The sequence below is a fragment of the Miniopterus natalensis genome, chromosome 17, assembly GCF_054644295.1.
Source record: "Miniopterus natalensis isolate mMinNat1 chromosome 17, mMinNat1.hap1, whole genome shotgun sequence".
In the NCBI taxonomy this organism is placed as follows: Eukaryota; Metazoa; Chordata; class Mammalia; order Chiroptera; family Miniopteridae; genus Miniopterus; species Miniopterus natalensis.
This window is the reverse complement of record NC_142097.1, coordinates 38,777,219-38,798,701: the sequence shown is the minus strand read 5'-3', so window position 1 is coordinate 38,798,701 and position 21,483 is coordinate 38,777,219. Positions and strand designations below refer to the sequence as shown.

At 48.2% G+C, this 21,483-nt stretch overlaps 1 protein-coding gene across 1 annotated transcript in view; it reads left to right on the top strand.

Moving 5' to 3' along the window:
- Positions 1-1,607: 1,607 nt before the first annotated feature.
- The window catches only part of WIPI1 (WD repeat domain, phosphoinositide interacting 1), a 28,919-nt gene continuing 9,043 nt past the window's right edge, over positions 1,608-21,483 (top strand). The window contains exons 1-6 of the mRNA XM_087826321.1: positions 1,608-1,718; positions 5,645-5,727; positions 7,204-7,373; positions 12,915-13,011; positions 20,223-20,320; positions 20,991-21,083. Coding sequence (XP_087682447.1) covers positions 1,639-1,718; positions 5,645-5,727; positions 7,204-7,373; positions 12,915-13,011; positions 20,223-20,320; positions 20,991-21,083 — 621 coding nt within the window. The 5' untranslated portion in view covers positions 1,608-1,638. The remainder of the gene's footprint in view (positions 1,719-5,644; positions 5,728-7,203; positions 7,374-12,914; positions 13,012-20,222; positions 20,321-20,990; positions 21,084-21,483) is intronic.

Genomic DNA, 21,483 nt, shown 5'->3' with positions numbered 1-21,483 from the left:
CCACTTAAAAAACCTATCGGGCACCTCGTGTAATCCTCTCAGCAACCTAGCACCTAGCGTGCCAGACTCTCGGTTTCCTAAATAGAATAGGAAGCATATGCTTAAGCTGGGAGGGAGAGGGGCTGCACCTTTGATCTGAGAGGTTACAAAGATGATGCCGTTAAAGCATCCAAACAGCAGCTCTTTCCACTTAGGATGGTTTATTTAACACCTCGCAATCAACCAAAGAGCAATCACACACACTGTGGATCTATGAGATGAACTATTTTTACATCAGCTGAGAGAAGAAACTGCTATATTTGCATTTCAGGAAACCAAAACTGGAAACCCAACCTTCTGCTTAAGTGAAAGAAGCCTCTTCTCTCATCCATTCTATGTCCAGGTTCCATAGATAGCTTTGTCACAAGATAGATAAATTTGAATTATACCAATTTGAAATGCTGTGGCGTAACAATAATTAAAATACCATTTCATCTCAAAATTTGAAAAGCATGAATTAAAAATCTATCAGAAGTTAAATAAAGCCAAAGCTAGCAGAGCTAATAGAGCTAATGATTCTTGACATCTGAGCTAGTGGTATTTCTACATGGCAACATGTATTTAGCTTGGGAATAGAGACCCTTTGTCATCTCAAATTATGAGTTTTGACTTGTATATTCAAGGCTTCATAAAATACACCATCCTGTACATATTTTCCTTCATTTTTTTCAGCTACAGATCAAATAGGTTTTATCAAATGCTGCCTAGCAGAGCCATTTGGTGAATGGATCTTGAAATCAGGCAAAGCCACATCCTACCACTTACTGTGTTACTTTGGACAGATGGTTTAGCAGCTCTGGGCTTCAGTTGCAGCATCTCTAAATTGGGCATACGTATACTTTCCTCACAAAGTTCTATCAGAATTCAACATGAGATAATACACATGCATACAGTGCTTGGCATGCAGCAATCCTCAACGGCAGTGCAATGGGGAGATAACTTATCTGTCTGGCCTTAGCACACTCATTCCAGAAACGTTTCTCAAAGCAGCTTGGAGACTCTACAAAAGGGTGGGGCTTTGGCGTCTAATGCTCTCTACTAATCCCTGTAAACTTAATAGACCAAGAGTGACACGTGACAGGGGAATGGGGTTGGGTAGGAAAGAGAGCGTCCGCCTGTCCCTTCTGCGGCCGCCGCCACGCAGATGCGGGACAGGAGCCAGCAGGTCCGGCCGCAGCTGCACCGGTTCTTCCTTTCTCCGGGCCGACGGGCGGCGCTGGCAATGAAAACACCACCACGTGGCCTGCAGCCTGTGCATCACACGCCTTCGCCCAATGGCGAGCCGCGTCCCGGAATCGGGGGCGGGCCTCTAGCAAGGCGGGCCCGCCCACAGCCGTCGCCAATTGGTCAAGGATGCCCCGCAGCATGGCCTCGTAACCAATAGCGGCTGAAGGTTAGGACCCCGTCCTCTCAGTGGCTCGGTTCCGCCTGACTGGCAGGAGAGGCGGGGCGAGGCCAGGAGGGGCGGGGCGAAGCGGGAACGGGGCGGGGCTGGGGCGGAGAGGGGCTGGCGACCCGGCCCGCGGAGCCGGCGCCAGCGGGCTGCTGAGGTGGCTGTCGCCGGGTCGGCGTTTGCGGCTTCCCCGGGTCGAGCCCCCCATGGAGGCCGAGGCCGCGGACGGCCCCCCGGGCGGGGTCGAAGCGGCGCTCAGCTGCTTCTCTTTCAACCAGGACTGCACGTAAGCCGCGGAGCCCGCCTGGCCGGGAAGCGGGGGACGGAAAGTCGCGACCAGGGGTGTTGTCCTGTCCGCAACTTGGAGCGAGAGAGGCGCGGGCCTGCGCCCCGAGAGGCCGCCGGCGGGAGGGTCGGCGGCTGCCCGCCACCGGCTCGCGTCTAGGCGGCCGCCTCCGCCCGCGCCCCTCCCCCAGCAGGGGCTCGGGCGCCCCCTACCCGCGCTCGGGCCGCGAGCCCCGAGGGGCCGGCCGCGGGCGAAGGGGGGCGTCGGCCGGCGGAGTAGGGCTGGGGAAAGCTCGGGAATGGGGGTGCGGTGGGCACCGCAGCGGGGGGTCTGGGGAAAAGAAGGGGCCGAGACCAAAACAAAGGAGAGGGGAGGGGAGGAAAGGGGAGGGGCAGCTGCGAGTTGACCCCCGGCGGCGGTAGCAGCGGCCCGGGAAGATGGGCGTCCAGGAAAAACTTTCCCATTTGTCCTTGAGCATCTCAACGTGGCATCTGGGCAGGGCCTCGGGCGGAGCGGCAGCCTATCCCCGCCGCGCGCCCGGCCCGGCCCCGGCCCCGGCCCCGGCCCCGGCCCCGGCCCCGCGGGCGCGGGGCAGCCGCTCCGCCCGCCGCGCCCGGCGGGAGCCTGGCCGGTCCCCTCGCCGAGCCCACGCAGCCCCCTCGGCCCGGCCGAGTCGCGCAGGCCGAGCCCGCGAGCCCCGGCCCGGCCCCGGGCGGCTTTCCCCGCGGAGCAGGAGCTCCACCCTGTTGCTTTGTCGAGTGGATTTTGAATGTTTCACCTTGATGTTCACGTTTGGACCTTGGCCAGAGAGCTGGGATTTACCGACCTGTGTTTAAGGCATCTGGAGGATTCGGTCCCTTGGAAGCATGAGGGGTTTTTTGTTTTGTGTTTTGTGTGTTTATTTTCCCTTCCCCTCGTTCCGTGGCTTTGCTAGACGCCGGCCCGGGACCATATGGGATAACGTCCTTGGCATGCGCCCCCAGCGCATCGCGCGGGGACGACCTCTCCCTGGGCTCCCACTTCCTGCTGTACCAGTTTCTGTTGTGTTCTGGTTTGGAGTCGGCTTCAGGCTTGTGCTTTTGGCCTGCGACTGGGCTATGCTAATATTGAACATTCAGTGGTGTAATTAAGGCCATCATGTACCATAAGCAACCCTGGCTTCCATTCCCTTTGTTTTTCTTCTTTTAAAAAAAAAAACCCAATGCCAAACAACAGTATGCCTTTTGTTCAAAACACTGTATGTGTAGTCTGGTGATCTGGTGGCCGGACAGCTTGGTTAGACGTGTGACTTTGAAGCTTGTCTTGACCACAACCCGCAATAAGAAATGTATATTACAACATCCCCAGTACCCATATACAAGTAATATCACTGAAAAAAATTTTTTTAAAAAATGAGTCACATAATGGTGTTTACCCTTATTATGGGCGATACCCTCTGCTGTTTTCTATTTCCTTTTTAAAAGCCATTTGTGACTCCCTGAATTGTTTTTAGGATTCACTCGCGGTTAAGACTCACAATTTACAAAAATGACAGTCTAGATTAAATTTCTGATGTTTTGTAAGAAAAATTTTGCAAGAGGGGATGGCTGTTGAAATGCCTGGGTGTTTCCTTTCCGAAATGAACACAGGTTAAGGGGGGGAGTTAGTTTGCTTATTAGCAAATGGTCTAATTCCTGCTTTATAGCATTGTTTATTAGATTATTTTTTAAATATTTTTTATTGATTTTAGAGGAAATGAGAGGGAGAGAGAAACATTGAGGAGAGAGAGAAGCATTGAGGAGAGAAACATCCATCAGCTGCCTCCTGCACGCCCCCTACTGGGGATGGAGCCTGCCACCCTGGCCCGTGCCCTGACCTGGAATGGAACCCGTGACCTCTCAACCTCTTGGTGCTGGGAGGGTGCTCAGCCAACTGAGCCACACCAGCCAGGGCTAGGTTATATTAATGTTAATCTTTATTCTACTTAAGTCCAGGCTTTCACGGCAACCGGACACGAATGTTATTTTCAAAACTGTCGGGTGCTTGGCAAGTTAATTTCCTTAGTCCCTACTGTTAGTTCTGTTTTCTTGGATAAAGGCTCTGCTGGGCAGCTCTGTTGTCACCTATAAATAAAAGTTTTTGTCACGGTCAGTTGTTTTGAGCCACAGAGGGTATGACACTGAATTTTAAATAACTCAAGCCCCTTACTGGGTACACTTAGGAGTATCAGTGTGTCTTTTTCTCTAAGCCGAGTCTGAGCCTGAGAGCTAGTATTTCTGGAGAAGGGGGGTGAAGATGGCTTATCTTTATGGGTCTCCTTCACTCACACTTCCTGCTTGGCTCTGTGCTGGACACTTTGGGTACATTTTTTCATTTGATGATACATATTTACCTCAAACCCTATGCCTGTGAGGTGATGAGAATTTTTTTTTTTTTTCCTACAAAAAGGCCTTATGGATAAAATAAGGTTTTAGTCTACATTCTTTGATTCAGAGACTTTTGTAGCCAGTGATTAATCACTGAAAACATAACACTGACCAACCACACTGTCATTTTCTCATATATAAAATTATTCTGTTCCAAGAGCAGGGCATATGTTTAAAAATTATTTTAAATTGCTAGATCTATTGGTTAATATTTTAAGACTCTAGTTACATTTTTTTGTTGTTGTTACTTGCAAGCTTTAGAAACCTGTTTACAATTGCATGTGTCTGTATTTATGTGGAAAAGCTTATGAGAAAAAAATTAAAAACAGTAAACACTACAGGGCCTATTTGGAAGGTTTAAGATGCTGCTGGCTCACCTCGCCAGTAGCTGTCTGTCATCATTAAGGCTGTAGCTAAAGATGCCAAACCCACTGCTACTCTTAAGAACATCTAACACACCAGCTAGCCTTGGGGCAGGCTGGAGGGCTAAGGGATAGAAGAGGCTACCTGGCTGATTATGAGTTGACTGTGTAGTCACCTGTCCCTGTGTCCCAAGGGAGAACAAATGTTTGGGTAGGAAAAAATTATATTCCAGAGAAAATCATGTGACCTTCTCTTTTTTAGGTGAGTGAAACAAGAGCCGTGGCCATCGGGCTTGTATCAGTCAGCTGCTTATTTTAGTATGTGCTTCTCTGTGAAGAGCAAATCTCACCTTTGCATATATTTGTTTTAAATGAGGAAGTTGGACTAAGTTTTAGGTCCATGGAGGACGACTTTAAGGTCCCTTTCAGCTCGGACTTTAAGGTCCCTTTCCATTCTCCCAGGATGGAAGTGCTCAGGGTTAGACTGTTTATCTTGCCTGTCGTCATCACCCAGGTCTCGAGGGCAAAGCAGGAGAGAGCTGGAAGGGGATTCCCGGCTGCTGAACAAAAGGGACTCATTTGCTCTCATCCTGAGGCCAGGGAAACCGAGTTTCACACTCTGTCTTTATCTATGGGCTGAGAAGTGAAAAATTTTTTAAAAAAGCAACAACATTTTTTTTAGCCCCTGTTGCCCTAGATAAGTGTTTAGTTTTTGTTTGGTTTGCTGGTTTGTGGAATGTAAAAATGACTCACCTCTTGGTAAAGTACCTCTCAAACAACCAGAAGACCCCTAATTGTGATGGGGGTAGGACTATGGTGAATATTCCTACACATCCCATTTTTCCTATTTCTGCTCAGCTGGGAAAGCATGGTGTCTGGTAGGTTCATTTCTTTCGTTTTGATGGCAGAGCCCATGAAGTTTCAGGTCTCTCAGCCATTTTACATTTTTGTGTGTAGCTATCTTTGACCTTAACACACCTGCCCACCTAACAAGGTGTGCCTCACCAGTTAGAAAGTCCCCAAATATCGAAGCACCTGAGCATGTATGTTTATCTGTCCCCTGTGAGGTGAGAGGGGAAAGGGGTGTCTGTCTTCAGGCAGGTCTGTGGCTGGGATCCAGTACCTGTTGTCATTCCCAGGCTCTCATTTTCTCCCACAGATCCCTAGCAATTGGAACCAAATCCGGTTATAAGCTGTTTTCTTTGAGTTCTGTGGAGCAACTGGACCAAGTCCATGGAAGCAGTAAGTGTGTGTGTGTGTGTGTGTGTGTGTGTGTGTGTGTGTGTGTGTGAGAGAGAGAGAGAGAGAGAGAGAGAGAGAGAGAGATCCCAAGGATGTCAAATTCTCCCTCTAGACTTTAATCCATGCTACTCCTAAGCTTTCTGAATTTCCCTCCATTCACCACCAAACTCAAGTCAGTATTTTTCAGATTTAAATATAAATCAATGTCTCTGCTTGTTTTAAATAAAACCATAATGAAGCATTTAGTGAGATGTAGCAATAGCTTAGGTATCATTTTATATTAAGAAATCCTTTGTTAGAAACCGCACTGCTGACAGTTTTTCGTATACATATATGCACAGTCATCCGCTGTTATAACTGTCATACCCGAAGATCAGTTAGGATTTTCCCCCATTATATAGGCACTTTAGAATATTGGTAGCATTCATTGAGTCATGGAAGTATGTCCTTTGCTTTACTAAAGCAATACTCTCTTATTTAGATAGTCCATACTAAAGATGTTGGTGAATATTTACCAAAAAAATTCAACTTTAGAAATGTGACTTATTTTCCCAGGGTTCGTATAGTAATAGTTTATGCTCTCACAATAGCGAAGGATACAGTCTCTGGATTTCCTGGAAAGAAAGTGGTTTGGTAAATAAAATATTGGGCTCCTCACTCATTTGTAAGATGTTCTTTTTATTATGCCATTTTCATGAATATAGGGTATCCCCCAAAATGTATACACCCACTTTGATAATTATAAAGGCAATGTTTATTAAAATACATTTCATTTTCAATATTAAGGTATCAGCTGTTAAAGTGTGTGTACATTTGTGGGAGACACCCTGTATTTTGCTCTATATCTGTCCTGTGTTTCCTATGGGACTTGCCCAAGAACAAGAAAGGCATGCATAGGGAAGGAGAGTTCTCCAGCTCTGGGCGCTCAGGAGGCTCACCGATGTACCTTTTTCCTGAGTACAGTAGTACTTCCCTGGTCATTACACGGACGTCCAGATAGCTTTCAATAGGAAATGGGTTCCAGAAAGGTCAGGGAACACAGCAAGATAGGGAGGAGTACAGAAATTTTTCTATTACTGTCCCCCATGGCAGACACCCTCTTAGCAACAGGGACAAGAATTCTGAAGGCAGAGGCTCCTGACAAAGCAGTCACTTCTTTGAAACCTCTCAGTGAGAAAAGGGTAGACTGAGATTGCCAAACCCCACTGTGTTTCATAGAGCAAACAGGGGCACCCCAGGGCCCTGGAGGGGAGCTCTGGAAATTGACTCTGTGGTCACTAGCATCTTCTTTAGATACGTGAAAGGGCTTTGGAACTGTTACATTTGGAAGCAGTTAAAGCTTCCCCATGGGGAAGAATCATTGCAAATGCATGCTGATGGAGGGTGTCCAGTTGACAGGACCTAGAGGATGCCGGCTGGCTGGCTCAGCTCAGGAGAGGCTGGAGCCTGGGTAACCTCAGCTGCTTTCCCTCCCAGATGAGATCCCGGACGTCTACATCGTGGAGCGTCTCTTCTCCAGCAGCCTGGTGGTGGTGGTCAGTCACACAAAGCCGCGGCAGATGAATGTCTATCACTTCAAGAAGGGCACAGAGATCTGTAATTACAGCTACTCCAGCAACATCTTGTCCATAAGGCTGAACCGGCAGGTAAGTGGGGGGGATCCCTCTGGATTGCAAGGCTTCTGCTCATTGGGACCGAAAAGAAAAAAAGATACCCTTCAAGACGAATGTCTCTAGAACAAGCATCAGATTCTAAAGGGGATTTTCATACTCAGGTCTCGATATATTGGGCTCCTGTAAAGAGAGTCTACTCCATGCACTTGTCTCAGTGGTGGGTCCTCCTTGGTCCTCCTGCCTCCCCTGGGTGCAGGCTGGGTGCACCACTGAGGCTCTGAAACTCTCCCTGAGGTACTGCAGGGACACTTTCAACAGAGGAGCGCCTCTCTGCTTTGGGTCCCTGATGGTGCCATTTGTTGCAGATTGGTGGGAATGCCTCCCGAAATGAAGCTCCCAAGGATAAAGTGTGGTCCTCCTGGGTTGGATCTGAAGCCAGTCAGTAAAACTGCCCTGTGGGCCAGGGCCTCAGGCTTCCACTTTTCTTGCATCCAGCTAACCCTTGAAGATTTTTCTTGTAGTGTTTTCTTTGTTGAAGGATTATCCTTATCTCAAATATGCAGCACCTTCTCTTGAAAAATGTCAGTTCTTGTTAAATAAGTGTTTGAGGTATTAGCAGAGTTTCCTTTGAATTATTAGGTCTTAAATCCTGGAAGGAGGGCAGGGGCTGTATCTGTTTTGTTCACTATTGTAAGACCTGGTAGAAAAGATAGTGCCTGGTAGAAACGTGTTCCATAAATATCTGTTTCCTGACTGCCTACAAAACAAACATGCATTCTCTGTATGACCATGCAGCTCTGTCTATTAGGAGGGTGGAGGTCGTGGCATTTGCCGAGGACAGTGTTTTCTTCCGTCTTTGTACCCAAACTATGAAGTACTGATTAATTTTTTAAACAGATGAGACGAAGTGCTTTCTTAAGCCTATGGTAAGGAAGAGATTATTTCTTTGAGGTGATCAGCTATTTTGATTGACTCCACTTAAGCCTGAGAAATAAGATACTGGGATTTTTATAAGCAAAGAGGAGCCAGAGTAAAGAAGAAAATAAACCCGGGTTCTTAGCAAGGGAAGGAAAAGGCACTTTGAGAGTTTTCAACTTGAAGGCTTTAAGCCCTGTGCTTGGCTCAAGTGCTCTCTCTGAAATCTCCTGGGAGCGCCTTAAATTTTCTCGCAGAACTATTTTTTTTTCTTTGCCTAGAGTAGTAGCCTGTATGGGAACATTAACTATCCTTGTTCAGTAGCCGATTGTCTTTTTATGATTGTTTAGGCAAATGTCCTGTAAAGACCAGAACCCTCGAATCGTATCTATGGCACGTATCTGTGTAACTTCTCTCCCACTTGCTCTCCGATACTTTCATTAACAAGTGGGACAAGGGAGGGTTAGCCAGGCATCCGGGTCTGTTAACCTTTAGATGTCACTCCCCTCAACATAATACTCATTAACTTTAAGGCTCTTCTCCCCCACCTGCCAAAGGACATTAATGCACCTGCAACTACAATGGTACCTCGGTTTTTGAATGTACTCCGTTCCCGAAGACCCTTCGAGCTCTGAAACATTGGAAAACTGAGGGATTGACAGCCAACAACTAGGCCTCAGGATCTTGCCCTCAGTGGAAGCCGCAGAGCATGTTCGATTTCCGAGGCCTGTTAGAAAACCAAAGCATTTCCTGCCAGGTTTATGGCATTTGTAACCCAAAATGCTCATCATCGGAGACCTTAGAAAACCGAGGCACCACTGTACTCGGCTATTAATGGCCAAGCTCATCTGAGCCCAGATGGAACAGGTGTCTCTAACGTTTCTGCACCTAAAAAGGTGACTTGGAACAGGTCTCGAAAGCTTTTGGGGTTTGCTTCCCTTAAAACGTTCAGGTTTGGGACTTAACAACTTGAGGTTTAGGCAACTCCTGCAGCCCCTCCCTGCCAGGTGGGGGAGGGGTCCCTCAAATACATAGAAAGGAAGAATATTTAGTAATTGTGACATTTTCCACTTTCAGTTGATGTGATTGCCCTGGTCCTTGATTGAGAAGATGTGTTTAAGGGAATAAAGGCAGTAAACTGGATGCATTTCGATATTCAAGCTTTACGGCTCTCTGGCCACCTGTTCTCAGCCTCTGGCTGGGGATGAGGACCCTACAACAGATGCAGCATCTGCATTCAGCTTCTGAAGCTGAGTCTAGGTCTGTGCTGCTGAGTGCAGATGAAGGGAATTATTAAATTGTAAAACCTAGAAAAGTCAATGTAAGCCAAAGAGACAGGGAATGAGCTGAGGCTGAAAACTGATTGTTAAAGGAAGCATGTTCCCAGGCCCATACCCAGATTGTCACAGGAACTGGAGACAAAGTACCTCCTTTCCCTCCAATGTTTCCTTTCTGTTCTCCCACATAACTCTTGTCTGCAGCCAACAGGGGGCAACCTGAAATCCGGCCAAGTGGGCCGCAGGGCAGATGGTGCTGTCAGAGCTGGTGGGAAGACAAGCTAGCAGTGGGTGCCATTCCTGCAGGACTCATGTGTGGAGGACCCAGTGTGCTGGGAATTGGATGTGGGACTGGGAGGAAATACAAAAGACTATCAGAAACCTAAGAACATGAACAAGCATAGAGTAATGCAGTCCAAACCATAGTAAGTGTGCTGGCAAAAGACAGAAGGACGAGGGCAGTCAGAGAATATGTGCTCTGTGGAGAAACACTGATCTGTCATCAGTGTTGAGACCCTGTTAGAATCTTGTTGCCTCTCAGCACCCAGCCTCAGACCTGTGACCACAGAGCCTTCATTAACGTTAAGATGTTGACATTTTATTTTTCTGCTTAAAGTGTCGGTCTCCACTTTTCTGAGCTTCAAGGAGTCTTCTGGGAAAACAGTAAGGCAGTCTTTTCCTGTTGCTCTTTTGTAGTGTTTTAGGTACCTTCCTTTCCAAGTTTTGTTCCCTGGGATGAAAGGGTCTGGCCCGAGAACAGTGGTTCTCAAGCACAGGTGTGCGTCAGAATCCCCCAGGGCACCTGTTGAACAACCTCCCGAACCAGAAGCTCCAGGGGGAGCCCTGGCCTTGCCCCTTGGGTGCTCAGATCTGCATCCAAGTCTGAGAACCACTAGCTTCAAGGGCAGGGAGTCAGGTGTGTGCAGGGGTAGGAGGCGGCTGCTCGAAAGGCTGGACTTGAAGTGGAAGAGAAGAGAAGGGTCTCACAGCACTGGGGAGGGGCCCCCCCCAGGGAGCGGAGCCAAGCATGGGAGGGGGAGGGGTGTTCCATGAGGGCTGAAGGACTTATCCGTTCCCTCTACTAGAGCTGGAGATAGTGCACAAAGGTAGGTCTGCAGAAGAATTCAGTGAAGTTAAAATCTGACCATTCATTGGAGAGGGGTAAATCAGAAGATTGGGTGACCCAGGGGGAGCAAAGAAACCCACCTCTAGGAGGGAGATTTGTCACGAACATTAAAAGGGAGCCTATCTCCATACATTACAAACTCACAGCCAACATTATACTCAATGAGCAAAAACTACAAGTGTTTCCCCTAAGATGGGGAATGAGACAGGAATGTCTGCTTTCACTACTGTTATTTGACATAGTACTGGGAATCCCAGCCACAGCAATCAGACAAGCAAAAATAAAAGGCATCCACACTGGAAAGGAGGAAGTAAAACTATCATCATTTGCAGATGGCATGATACTGAATATAGAAAAGCCTAAAGACTCCACCAAAAAACTACTAGAACTGATCACTGAATTCAGTAAAGTAGCAGGATACAAAATAAAGCCAGAAATCAGTTGAGTTCTTATATACCAATAGTGAACTATCAAAAAGGGAAACTAAGAAAATCCCATTTATAATTGCATCAAAAAATAAAATAACTGAATAAACTTAACCAAGGATGTAAAAGACCTGTACTTGGAAAAGTATAAGACACTGAAGAAAAAAGATTGAAGGATATATAAATAAGTGGAAGCATATACCTTGTTCATAGATAGAAGAATTAACATCATTAAAATGTCCATACTACCCAAAGCAATCTATAGATTCAGCGCAATCCCTTTCAAGATACCAGTGGCATATTTCACAGAACTAGAACAACTATTCCAAAAATTCATATGGAACCACAAAAGATCCCAAATAGCCACAGCAGTCTTGAGAAAGAAGAACAGAGTTGGAAGAATCATGCTACCTGGTATAAATCTATACTACAAGGCCATGGTAATCAAAACAGCATGGTACTGGCATAAAAACAAACAATCCAATTAAAAAATGGGCAAAGGACCTGAATAGACACTTCTCCAAAGAGGACCTACAGATGGCCAAGAGACATATGAAAAGATGTGCAGCGTCGCTCATCATCAGAGAGATGCAAATTAAAAACACAACACCTGCCAGAATGGCTGCCATCAATAAATCAGCACACAAGTGCTGGGGAGGGTGTGGGGAAAAGGGAGCCCTCGTGCACTGCTGGTGGGGATGCAGACTGGTGCAGCCACTGTGGAAGGCAGTATGGAGTTTCCTCAAAAGATTAAAAATGGAGCTGCCTTATGACCCAGCAATTCCACTTCTGGGAATATGTCCGAAGAAACCAGAAACACTGATTGGAAAGAACTTATGCCACCCCTGTGTTCATTGCAGCATTATTTACAATAGCCAAGATTTGGAAGCAGCCCAAGTGTCCATTGGTAAATGAGTGGATAGAAAGGCTGTGGCACATTTACACCATGAAATACTACTTGGCTATAAAAAATGAAGGCAGTCTTACCCTTTGCGACAGCATGAATGGACCTGGAAAGCACTATGCTAAATGAAATAAGCCAGTCAGAGAAAGACAAGTACCATAGGCTTTCACTTACATGTGGGATTGAATGAACAAAATAAACTAACAAGCAAAACAGAGACAGACTCATAGATAGCAGGCTGACAGCTGTCAGAGGGGAGGAGGGTTGCGGAGCTGGGTGAAAAAGGTGGAGGGATTAAGAAAAAACAACCACCAGCTCATAGACACAGACAACAGTGTGTTGGTTACCAGAGGGAAAGGTGGGTGGGGAGGTAGAGGAGGGTACAGGGGGATAAATGGTGAAGGAAGGAGACTTCACTTGGGGTGGTGAACACACAATGCAATATACAGGTGATGTGTTATAGAATCATACACCTGAAACCTGTATAATTACGTATTAACCAGTGTCATCCCAATAAATTCGATTTAAAAAGGGAAGCCTATCTGATGGAAATAGGAACCCAAAAGCTTGCCCAAAATTGCCCTAAACAGCAAAGGGAGGGATCCTGATCAGGAAGGGTTCAGAAATTGCCATTCTAAGGAGAAGGAAAACTAACCGCCCCCCCCCCCCCCCAAAAAATCTCAATTTCTAGGCGAAATTTCTAAAGGTCTTGTATTTTATGTTTCCATTCAGGTGGCTAGTATGTGTGCGCGCACACGTGTGTGTGTGCACGTGTGCATACATAAACATCTTCAAATCCATCATTCACATTTTTCCTCCATTAGACTCAGGACCAAGTTAGGGCTTAAGGAAAGATGGGTGATTTCTATGGGCTCGGTCCCTTCCGAGGCACCGGTCCAGTAGGCTGACGCGTCTGTGTGGTTGCAGAGGCTGCTGGTGTGCCTGGAGGAGTCCATCTACATCCACAACATTAAAGACATGAAGCTGCTGAAGACCATCCTGGATATTCCTGCAAACCCAACAGGTGAGCTCCCCGGATGAGACAGGCGACCCCTCCTCTCGCGTCCAGGTGCCCCTTTCACAAGCCCTATTCCCACCCAACTTGAGAACCTGAAGCGGTGTTTTTGCTTTATAAGTGTTCGTGGTGTTTACCCCGCAGCTGTGTTTTAATGGTGGCAGGTTCAAGTACATCAGGCTGTGCATCCTGCAAGAGGCTGTGTGGCCCTCACGGCCACCCGACAGAAACTCCTTTCATCTGGGGCCCGCTCTCGGCAACTGTGCCAGGGCTTTTAAGGTAGACGCGTAGGAGGCTTCATGCATCTGATGCTGAGAGGTGTTTGCCCCTAATTATTTCCTGTGGTTGCTCAGCACAGAGTGGGCGTAATAATTAAAAGCAGGTTCTGACTTGGCGTGTCTACATGACTAGGAGAAACAGGAGCCGAGCCGCCGAGAGTATGTTCTGTTACGTTACAGAGACACGTCTACTTGGGGGATGTGCTGGAACACTGGATTTCACAAACTTCTCAGGGTGCAACGCTGTTGGATACGTTTCCCAGCTAAGAAGGGGAGTGGCTTGGATTTGTTAGACTGAAATAGCAGGTGGTGACATTGTCTGAATTCACTGAGCGAGGCGTACACGAGGACGAGGTCCTCCGTTGGGTGGCAGAGTGGGGAGTCGTCACACTGGAGTAGTTTGCGTCTCTAATGATTCAGTTCACAGGCGTAAATTGATTACAGTTCAGTATCATTAAGTGGCTGCTTCCGTTTCCTGTGGTTTCCCAGTCCTTTGACTGTCACTGAATTTTCAAGATCTGCATGGACCAACCCATGTCACGTAGACCCTGAGCCTTAGTTTCCTTTTCTGTAGAATGGGATGATAATACCCATCTCGAAGGACCGACCGAGAACTCAGTGAGATAATGTTTGGGAAAGCGACCAGCTCCCGCACGGCCGGCCACGCGGTAAATCTCTCCTGTGCCTCGTTCCCTCCTCTGCATCTCGGTTATGTAGATGGCCCTTTACTGCTGACTTCAGTGCTTAAAACGTTTAGCCGTGACACGGTATTTTTAAAAGAACAAGGCCATCGAGGCCACTGTCAAGGCCTGTGAGATGACTTTAAAGCGTATTTCACAGAATGGAGGGTGGTGAGGGAGGGAGCCGTGGGGTTAAGTTGGGTGTTTTAGGGATGAGGGGTTGAACTAGTCTGGAAGAGGAACTGCTACTGAAGACGTACTGTGTGGCCACACTGGGCACCAGCAGGTACAGATATGGCAGCCACACACCAAGAACCCCAAATCTAGCCACACTGGTCCCTGAGACCCTCTGCTCCGTGTGACGTATAGGGGCAGGACACGTAGAGGTGGGACCCGGGGTGCGACTGGGGTGCGGGGAGTCGACAGGACCATGTGCTCTCTGGTCGGGCAGGAGAGGCGAGCAGACAGAATCTGAGCAGCACCCCCGGAAGGCGTGGGCCTGAGCTGGACCTCAGCGGACTGGGCAGGGGACGTTCAGGTGGGCAGAAAGCTCAGCTGCCAGCGGCTCTCCATTTTTTGGAGAGAGGGTAGCTGGGCACAGTCAGTGGGCTTCCTGGCAGAGGGACCTGTGGGTTACCCAGCGGTAATCTGCCCTCCCTCCCTCCCTCCGTCCCACTCGGGCTGCTCAGGCCAGGGGACAGTGCTGCCTGCCCTCAGGACCGGGCCTGGACCTTCTGTGAAAAGCCAAGTTTCTCCTCATGCACTCCTCATTTTTAGCAAATATGGCTGTTTTTCTTAGCTCAGAAAACTCACTGGCTACCTCACTTTCTGCAGTTTAAACAGGGAGGAAAGAAGTTTTTGAAAGTGTGAGGCTATTTGGAAAGAATGTGTATTATTTGCAAAGGGAATAATTTTATCTCAAGAAAACTTAGAAACAGCGGTAGGTGTTTTCTCTGTCTCGGAGAAGCATTGCGAGTGGATTCGGGGATGGATTTAGCATTTCCTTCTGAAAGGCCAGGGTCAGGCTGAACGACCACAGTGCGTCTTACTACACCTTGGCCATCCTTCGGAGAGAATGTCCAGGAGTTTTTCAAGTCCTGAAATTTATAATTACCCTCTCAACAACCACTGAGCTCCCTTTCTACTTCAGTAAACCGGAGATGATGATTATCACCCCCCCAGAATTACGGGGGGATTACCCGAGGGCAGGGAGTGAGAGCCCGGGCTGCGTGTTCCGCGCGTGCAGGCGGCCTGCTAGGCTCACCCCCTAGCCCAGCGCCAGCCTGGAGGGCAGCCTGGCCCTGCAGGGACGTGACCGGCTCCTCACGCACGAACCCTCATCTGACTGAACTGTCAGAGCCACGAACATAAAATCCTGAGGCCGGCGGTCGGTCTCCTTTACTCTCATTCTCTAACAGACTTTCTGAACAGCAACAACGATGGCTCTGATTTTTATAAACCCTTAATGAGTCCACAAGGGAGACACAGTCCCCTGTCTAACTGGCTCGAGCTCACAGACTCGGGATGTGTGCTGCCCACGTGAGCCGTGAATCAGTGCCCCGAGCAGCCTCTCCCGCTGCTCTGCGCTCAGTGTCCGACGTGGCTGTGAATTTCCTTCCTCTGTCTGCCTTTGCGTCCTGTGGAGGATCGCAGGCTGTTCCCCCGCAGAGCTGGGCCCGACGGGGCTCAGGGCTCATTTCCTGCCAGCACAGCAGTCTGCGCGCGGAGCGGTGGAGGGTAGAAACGTCCGGGCGGGGTCTGCCCGCTGCAGGACTCGGCTGTGCGCGGATCCCGCGGCCTTCTGCGGAGCGTCGAGGGGCAGCCTACGCCGCACACAGTGTGTGTGGCAGAACAGAGTCGTGGCTTACTGTCCAGTGATCCCTCTCTGGAAATGGCGATGCGAGGGGGGGGGGAGATGGCGCTCATTTGCCGACGCACAGAGACTCCTTTCTGTTTCTGAAAACTGGAAGGCATATCCTGAGCCGTGAATCAGCCCAGAGGGAACTGCATGTCATCAGTCTCCGTTAACTTGCTTGAGGTTTGACATGTCACACTCTGACTACCAAGATGACAACGACCTGGAACCACAGGACGTGCCTCTAATCCAGCGGGTGACGCCGCCGGTCCTTGAACAGATAGCAGGCCCTTCTTTTCCAGCCGTAGGAGGATTGCAGCCAGACTGTCTCAGTGAAATTATAGCTGACGGCGACTTACGAACATGTGTGGCAAGGGTCCCACGAGTGCAAAAGCCACGTCAAAACCTAACGCCGGTGGAAGGAAATGTGCTCGAACACTGAGCACCGTGAAAAGCCTCTGGGGTTTAGAATGATGGACGATTTTCTTTTCTTCTTTCTTCCTACTCTCTGGGCTCTGCAGATTGTTTACATGATCACTTCTGTGTTATAAAATAATGTCAGAGGAAAAGCTCATTTCTGTCCTTAAAAGGCTTTGCGTGGCACCTGTGACAGAAACAGAAGACAGACTCTTCGTGTTTTCCTTGGGGGCTTCACAAGAAATAAAGCTACATTCTCACAGCTGGTTGGGTTTGCCTGAGAATTGGACCCTAGGAGATCGAAGGAGCTCATGTGAAGCATTTCTGGGCACCTTGGTTAAGCCTGCGAGGGTCAGTGTGCAGAGCCCCCCGGCTAAAGTCGGGGGGTCGGCACAGGTGCAAACCTGGAGTGCGAGCTGCCAGTCATGCGGTTAGTGTCAGAGGGTACCCTTCCTCGCCATCACCCTTACCCCCTTGTCAGAATCTAGGGCCATCTCATGCTCTATTAGGCACGACACAAAGTTCCACGTTAGCTGAAGAGCTTGAAGCCTTTCTTCCTTTCTGAGGTGTCTGCATTTTCACATAAAACTCTGAAGGGCACCTCACACCTGTTAGACGGCCTCAAGAAGTCACCAGCGTTGCTGAGCACGTGGAGAAAGGGAGCCCTTGCGCCCCGTGGGGAGAATGTAAGTTGGCGCGGCCGCTGTGAAAAAGAGGAGGGAGGTTCCTCAAAAAACTAAAAACAGAAGCACCCTGTGATCCAGCCGGTCCACTTCTGGGAATATATCCGAGAGAAAATGCAATCACCCTCCCGAAGGGATAGCTGCACCCCCGTGCTCACTGCAGCAGCATCCGCAGTAGTCAAGATACGGAAACAACCTAAGTGTCCAGCGATGGATGACTCAATAAAGAAAATGCGCTGCGTACGTACCAGGAAGTATATTCGGCCAGAGACAGAATGAAATCTTACCACTGGGACAACATGGATGGGCCGGGAGGCACGCCGCTAAGTGAAATAAGTCCGAGGGGGGCAAACAGCGCAAGTACCATACGATCTCTCATATGTGGAATTTTAAAAAAATGAGTTCACAGATGCAAAGAACAGATTAGTGGTTGCCAGAGCAGGGAAGTGGGGGGGGGGGGGGGCAAAACAGGTGAAGGGGGGTCAAAGGGTACAAACTCCCAGTTATAAATAAGGCCTGGAATGTAATGTACAGCATGGGGACTACGGTTAATACTGTATTGCATATTTGAAAGCCGCTAAGAGATTAGATCTTAAAAGTTCTGCTCTCAAGAAAAAGATTGTAACTATGTATGTTGACAGATGTTAACTAGACTTATTTGTGATTATTTTGCAATAAATACAAATATTGAATCATTATGTTGGCAGACCTGGGCCTTGAACTCATGTCCTCAGCTTGTCTCTGCCAGATAGATATTCTTAAAACCGCTTTACTGAGATATCATTGACATGCCATATGATTCATCCATTTAAAGTACACAATTCAACAGCTTTCAGTATATTCAAAAAATTGTGTGACCACAACAATTAATTTTAGAGCATTTTTCCTCCCCCCCCCCCCAAAAAAAAAACCAACCATTCCTCTTTGCCATCACCTCCTGTATCTCCAGGCCTAGGCAACCCTAATGTACTTTCTGTCTCTCTAGCTTTATCTCTTCTGGACATTTCATATTGGTGGAATTATACAATATGTGGTCTTTTGTGACAGGCTTCTTTCACTTAGCATTATATTTTCAATGTTCATCCATATTATGTTGTATTATATATATATCAGTACTTCATTTCTCTTTATTATCTAATAATATTCCATCGTCAGGATATAACACATTTTATTTCTCCAGTCATCAGTTGATAGCCACTTGGATTGTTTCTACTTTTTGACTATTACGAATAGTGTTGCTGTGAACATTTATATACAAGATTTTGTGTGGCTCTGTGTTTTAATTTCTCTTGGGTATATACCCCAGAGTGGAATTTTTGGTTATATGATGAATGACTCTGTGTTTAGCCTTCTGAGGACCTGCCAGGCTGTCTCCCAAGGAACTGGCCACGTGACTTTCCTAGCAGCAGTGTGCGAGGGCTCCAATTATCCATCCTTTTGATAACAGCCGTCCTTTTGATAATAGCCGTCCTAGTGGGTGCAAAGTGGTATCTGGTTGTGGTTTTGATTAACTGCTTTTTTTAAACATATGCACTCAGAAACCTTCAGGACTTACCAGCCGCATTTATAAGATCTTAACTCTTGGATTTGGCACTCAAGTCCTACGGTTGCCACGTTCGATCTTTACCTTCTTTCCACTAACCACCCATGTGGGCACCCGCATGCAAGCCACCCCGGTGTCCTGGTCATCTTCCCTCCCCCGTTTCACAAGACCAGAGTTTCTTCTGCTGGGCAAGCTGTCTTTGAAATTGCATTTGGGTTGCAAAGAACCCAGAGGAGATGGGGAATTGGGGTTCCCAGAACAAAACCGGGAAGGTCTGAATGGTTTCTTGTGAGGCCAGGGCCAAGAGTGACCTTGTACAGGCAAGGGGGTGCAGGGAGCCAGAGCATGCGGGTAAGGGCGCCAGGCTCAGTCAAATTCTCCCCATAGTTCTGTGTGGCAGGTGATATGAGCACAGCCATGGCTGTGTTGTTGGCAAAGCCAGAGCAGGAGGTGGGACCTTGGTTCCAATTCTCAATGTTGGATTTTTTTCCTCCGTTCTTCCCCCCAGCAGATTAGGTAGGGTACATTTGAGCCTGATCTAAAGTTTTTCTTATATTTTTATAAGGAACCCATTTAACATACTAACCTGTATCAAAGATGTCAGTTACCTTTTTTATTTGAAAAGATGTCTCTCTTGCTCTAGCCAGTTTGGCTCAGTGGTTAGAGCATTGCCCCAAAGACTGAAGGGTCCTGGTTTAGATTCCCGGTCAAGGGCACGTACCTCAGTGCTCTGTCCCTGGCCCTGGTCGATGTTTCTCTCCCCCCTCCCCAGGAAAAGCAATGGAAAATGTCTTTGGGTGAGGATTTAAAAAAAAGATATCTCTCTTGCCTAATCTCAGAGTTCCTATTCTGGTAATGCTTTCAGTTCTGGTAATTCCTTGAATTCACTTCTATTGTCGGTACCTAATTAGATAATTAATGATTGAATTATTAGGTTATTAATAATCTAAACCACTGTTATGAAAATCCTTCACTTACATGCTATTGGAGTCAACTGTAATTAAAAAATAAAAAATTATTTAAAATTAAAAAGTGCTATTAGGACCCCCCCCGCCCACACACACACACAGACACACATTCTTAATCCCCCTTGTAAATAAAAATGGCTTATGTTGGTTCGATGGTTTGATTGGCTGTTCACTCCTCCAGAACCTTGTCCAAATGCCCTGGGTCCCGAATGCCCTTTTTTTAGTGTGTCTCAGTGGTAGACACATGGTTCTAACCGCAGTCCTCAAGTAAACTTCCATCTCCGGAGGCGTCCTTTCCCTTATCAGGGCAGGATGTTTGGCCCCTAAATGAGTGATTTCTAAACAGGTCCTTTCCCTCGCCGCCTCCAGTTCTCCAGCGTGAAATGACTGGCCGGCTGTATTTGATCACCTGCAGGGAGGCAGGCACATTCTCCCTTCACAGTAGGAAGTCCCAAGTCAGTTAGAGTCAGTTCTCTTGCAGGCCTAGAGGGTAATGGAATTGGAAAAGTCTATATGGTTTCGGAGCTCTGGGGTAAAATGTGAAGACGGGCATTTGAATATTCTACATCCTGATTGCTTAGCTGGGGAGAGGACATGGCCCGTGTCCTCAGGAGATCTTCCCCCTGTAAATATACTTAATCGATTAGGTTAGAAACATCCAATTAAAGTCAATGTCTGCAGCGCCGTTCCTCCCCTCACCAGTAGGTGGCGGTGTAGGCGCACTGTTTTCAGGGGCCCCTTCCAGGTGCGTTCTCTCCGGACGCTGGCTTTTCATCTGCCGTTTGTTCTCTGCCAGGTCTGTGTGCCCTCTCAATCAACCATTCCAATTCTTACGTGGCCTATCCCGGAAGCCTGACTGCAGGCGAGATTGTGCTTTACGATGGACACTCCCTGGTAAGCCGACAGTGAGCGGGCTGGCCCAGCCCACCTGCTTGGCTCCGCCCGCAGTCAGTGGCAGGTGGTAGGGAGGCTCTGTGGCAGTGGGCTGAGGTTCAGAGGTGGAAGCAACACTGGGGAGTTTGTTCTGGCCACAGCGGTTGGGTGTGGAGGAGAAGGGAATGATATTTGCCCTCAAGCCATCAGTCAACACAGCCAGGAGGCAGTGTGCCAGGCCACGGCAGACATCTGCAGTATCATGGAAACCACATACCAGCTGGTGGCCCGCTGTCAGCTTGAAGGTGTTGTACTGCAGCCTGGCCTGGCTGGTGACAGTGTACAGCTCGTGCACACTTCCTGTCCTCTGTTCTCCAAGCTTCACAGCGCGGGGCAGGGTTGCTGTGGGCAGCCCCCTAACGACGAATGCAGGGAAGGGCCCTAGACTACGCACCGGGCACAGCTGATTGTCCATCTCCCTGGGGGCAGGAAACGGAGCGGCCCTTGAAGCATAATCTGGATACACAGGAAAATGGTGTACACCTTGTATGTAAAAGGCCTGATGGAAAGAGAGAGACAGGCGACCGGCAAATGAGGGAGAGTGTTTGAGAAGGAAAGAGGAAGGAGCGGGAGGGAAATCCACCTTTCCTCTTTCCCGGAATCAATATCCGTTTTTCCTTTTCGCCAACAGAAAACAGTCTGCACTATTGCTGCCCATGAGGGGACGCTGGCCGCCATCACCTTCAACGCAGCGGGCTCCAAACTGGCGAGCGCTTCTGAAAAAGTGAGTGCACTCGGCATCCTCACAGGCTCTCCTCCTGCTGCGGGTCTGCTGGATGGCAATCTGATGAAACGCGTCTAGTAATCTGATGAAACGCGTCTGGTGACGTGAGACTGACTGGTCTCTGGGCCCACTCAGAATTCATTTCAGAAGACAATTTTTGTGTGGTGTGATATGATGATGCATCTATTCAACAGACCAGAGGCCTGTGCTATGCAAGACGCAAGACACTCTGCACGGAAATTCACCGTCTTACTGAGAAATGTGTGTGCCGATTGTTGTAGATACAGATAGATGCTGCCGTTCATTAATGTAATATAAACAAAATGCTTTGCTCTTTAGCAGGACAGCTTGATCTCCCCTGACTAGAATAATCAGGGAATGTGATCAAGTTCAAATGCCA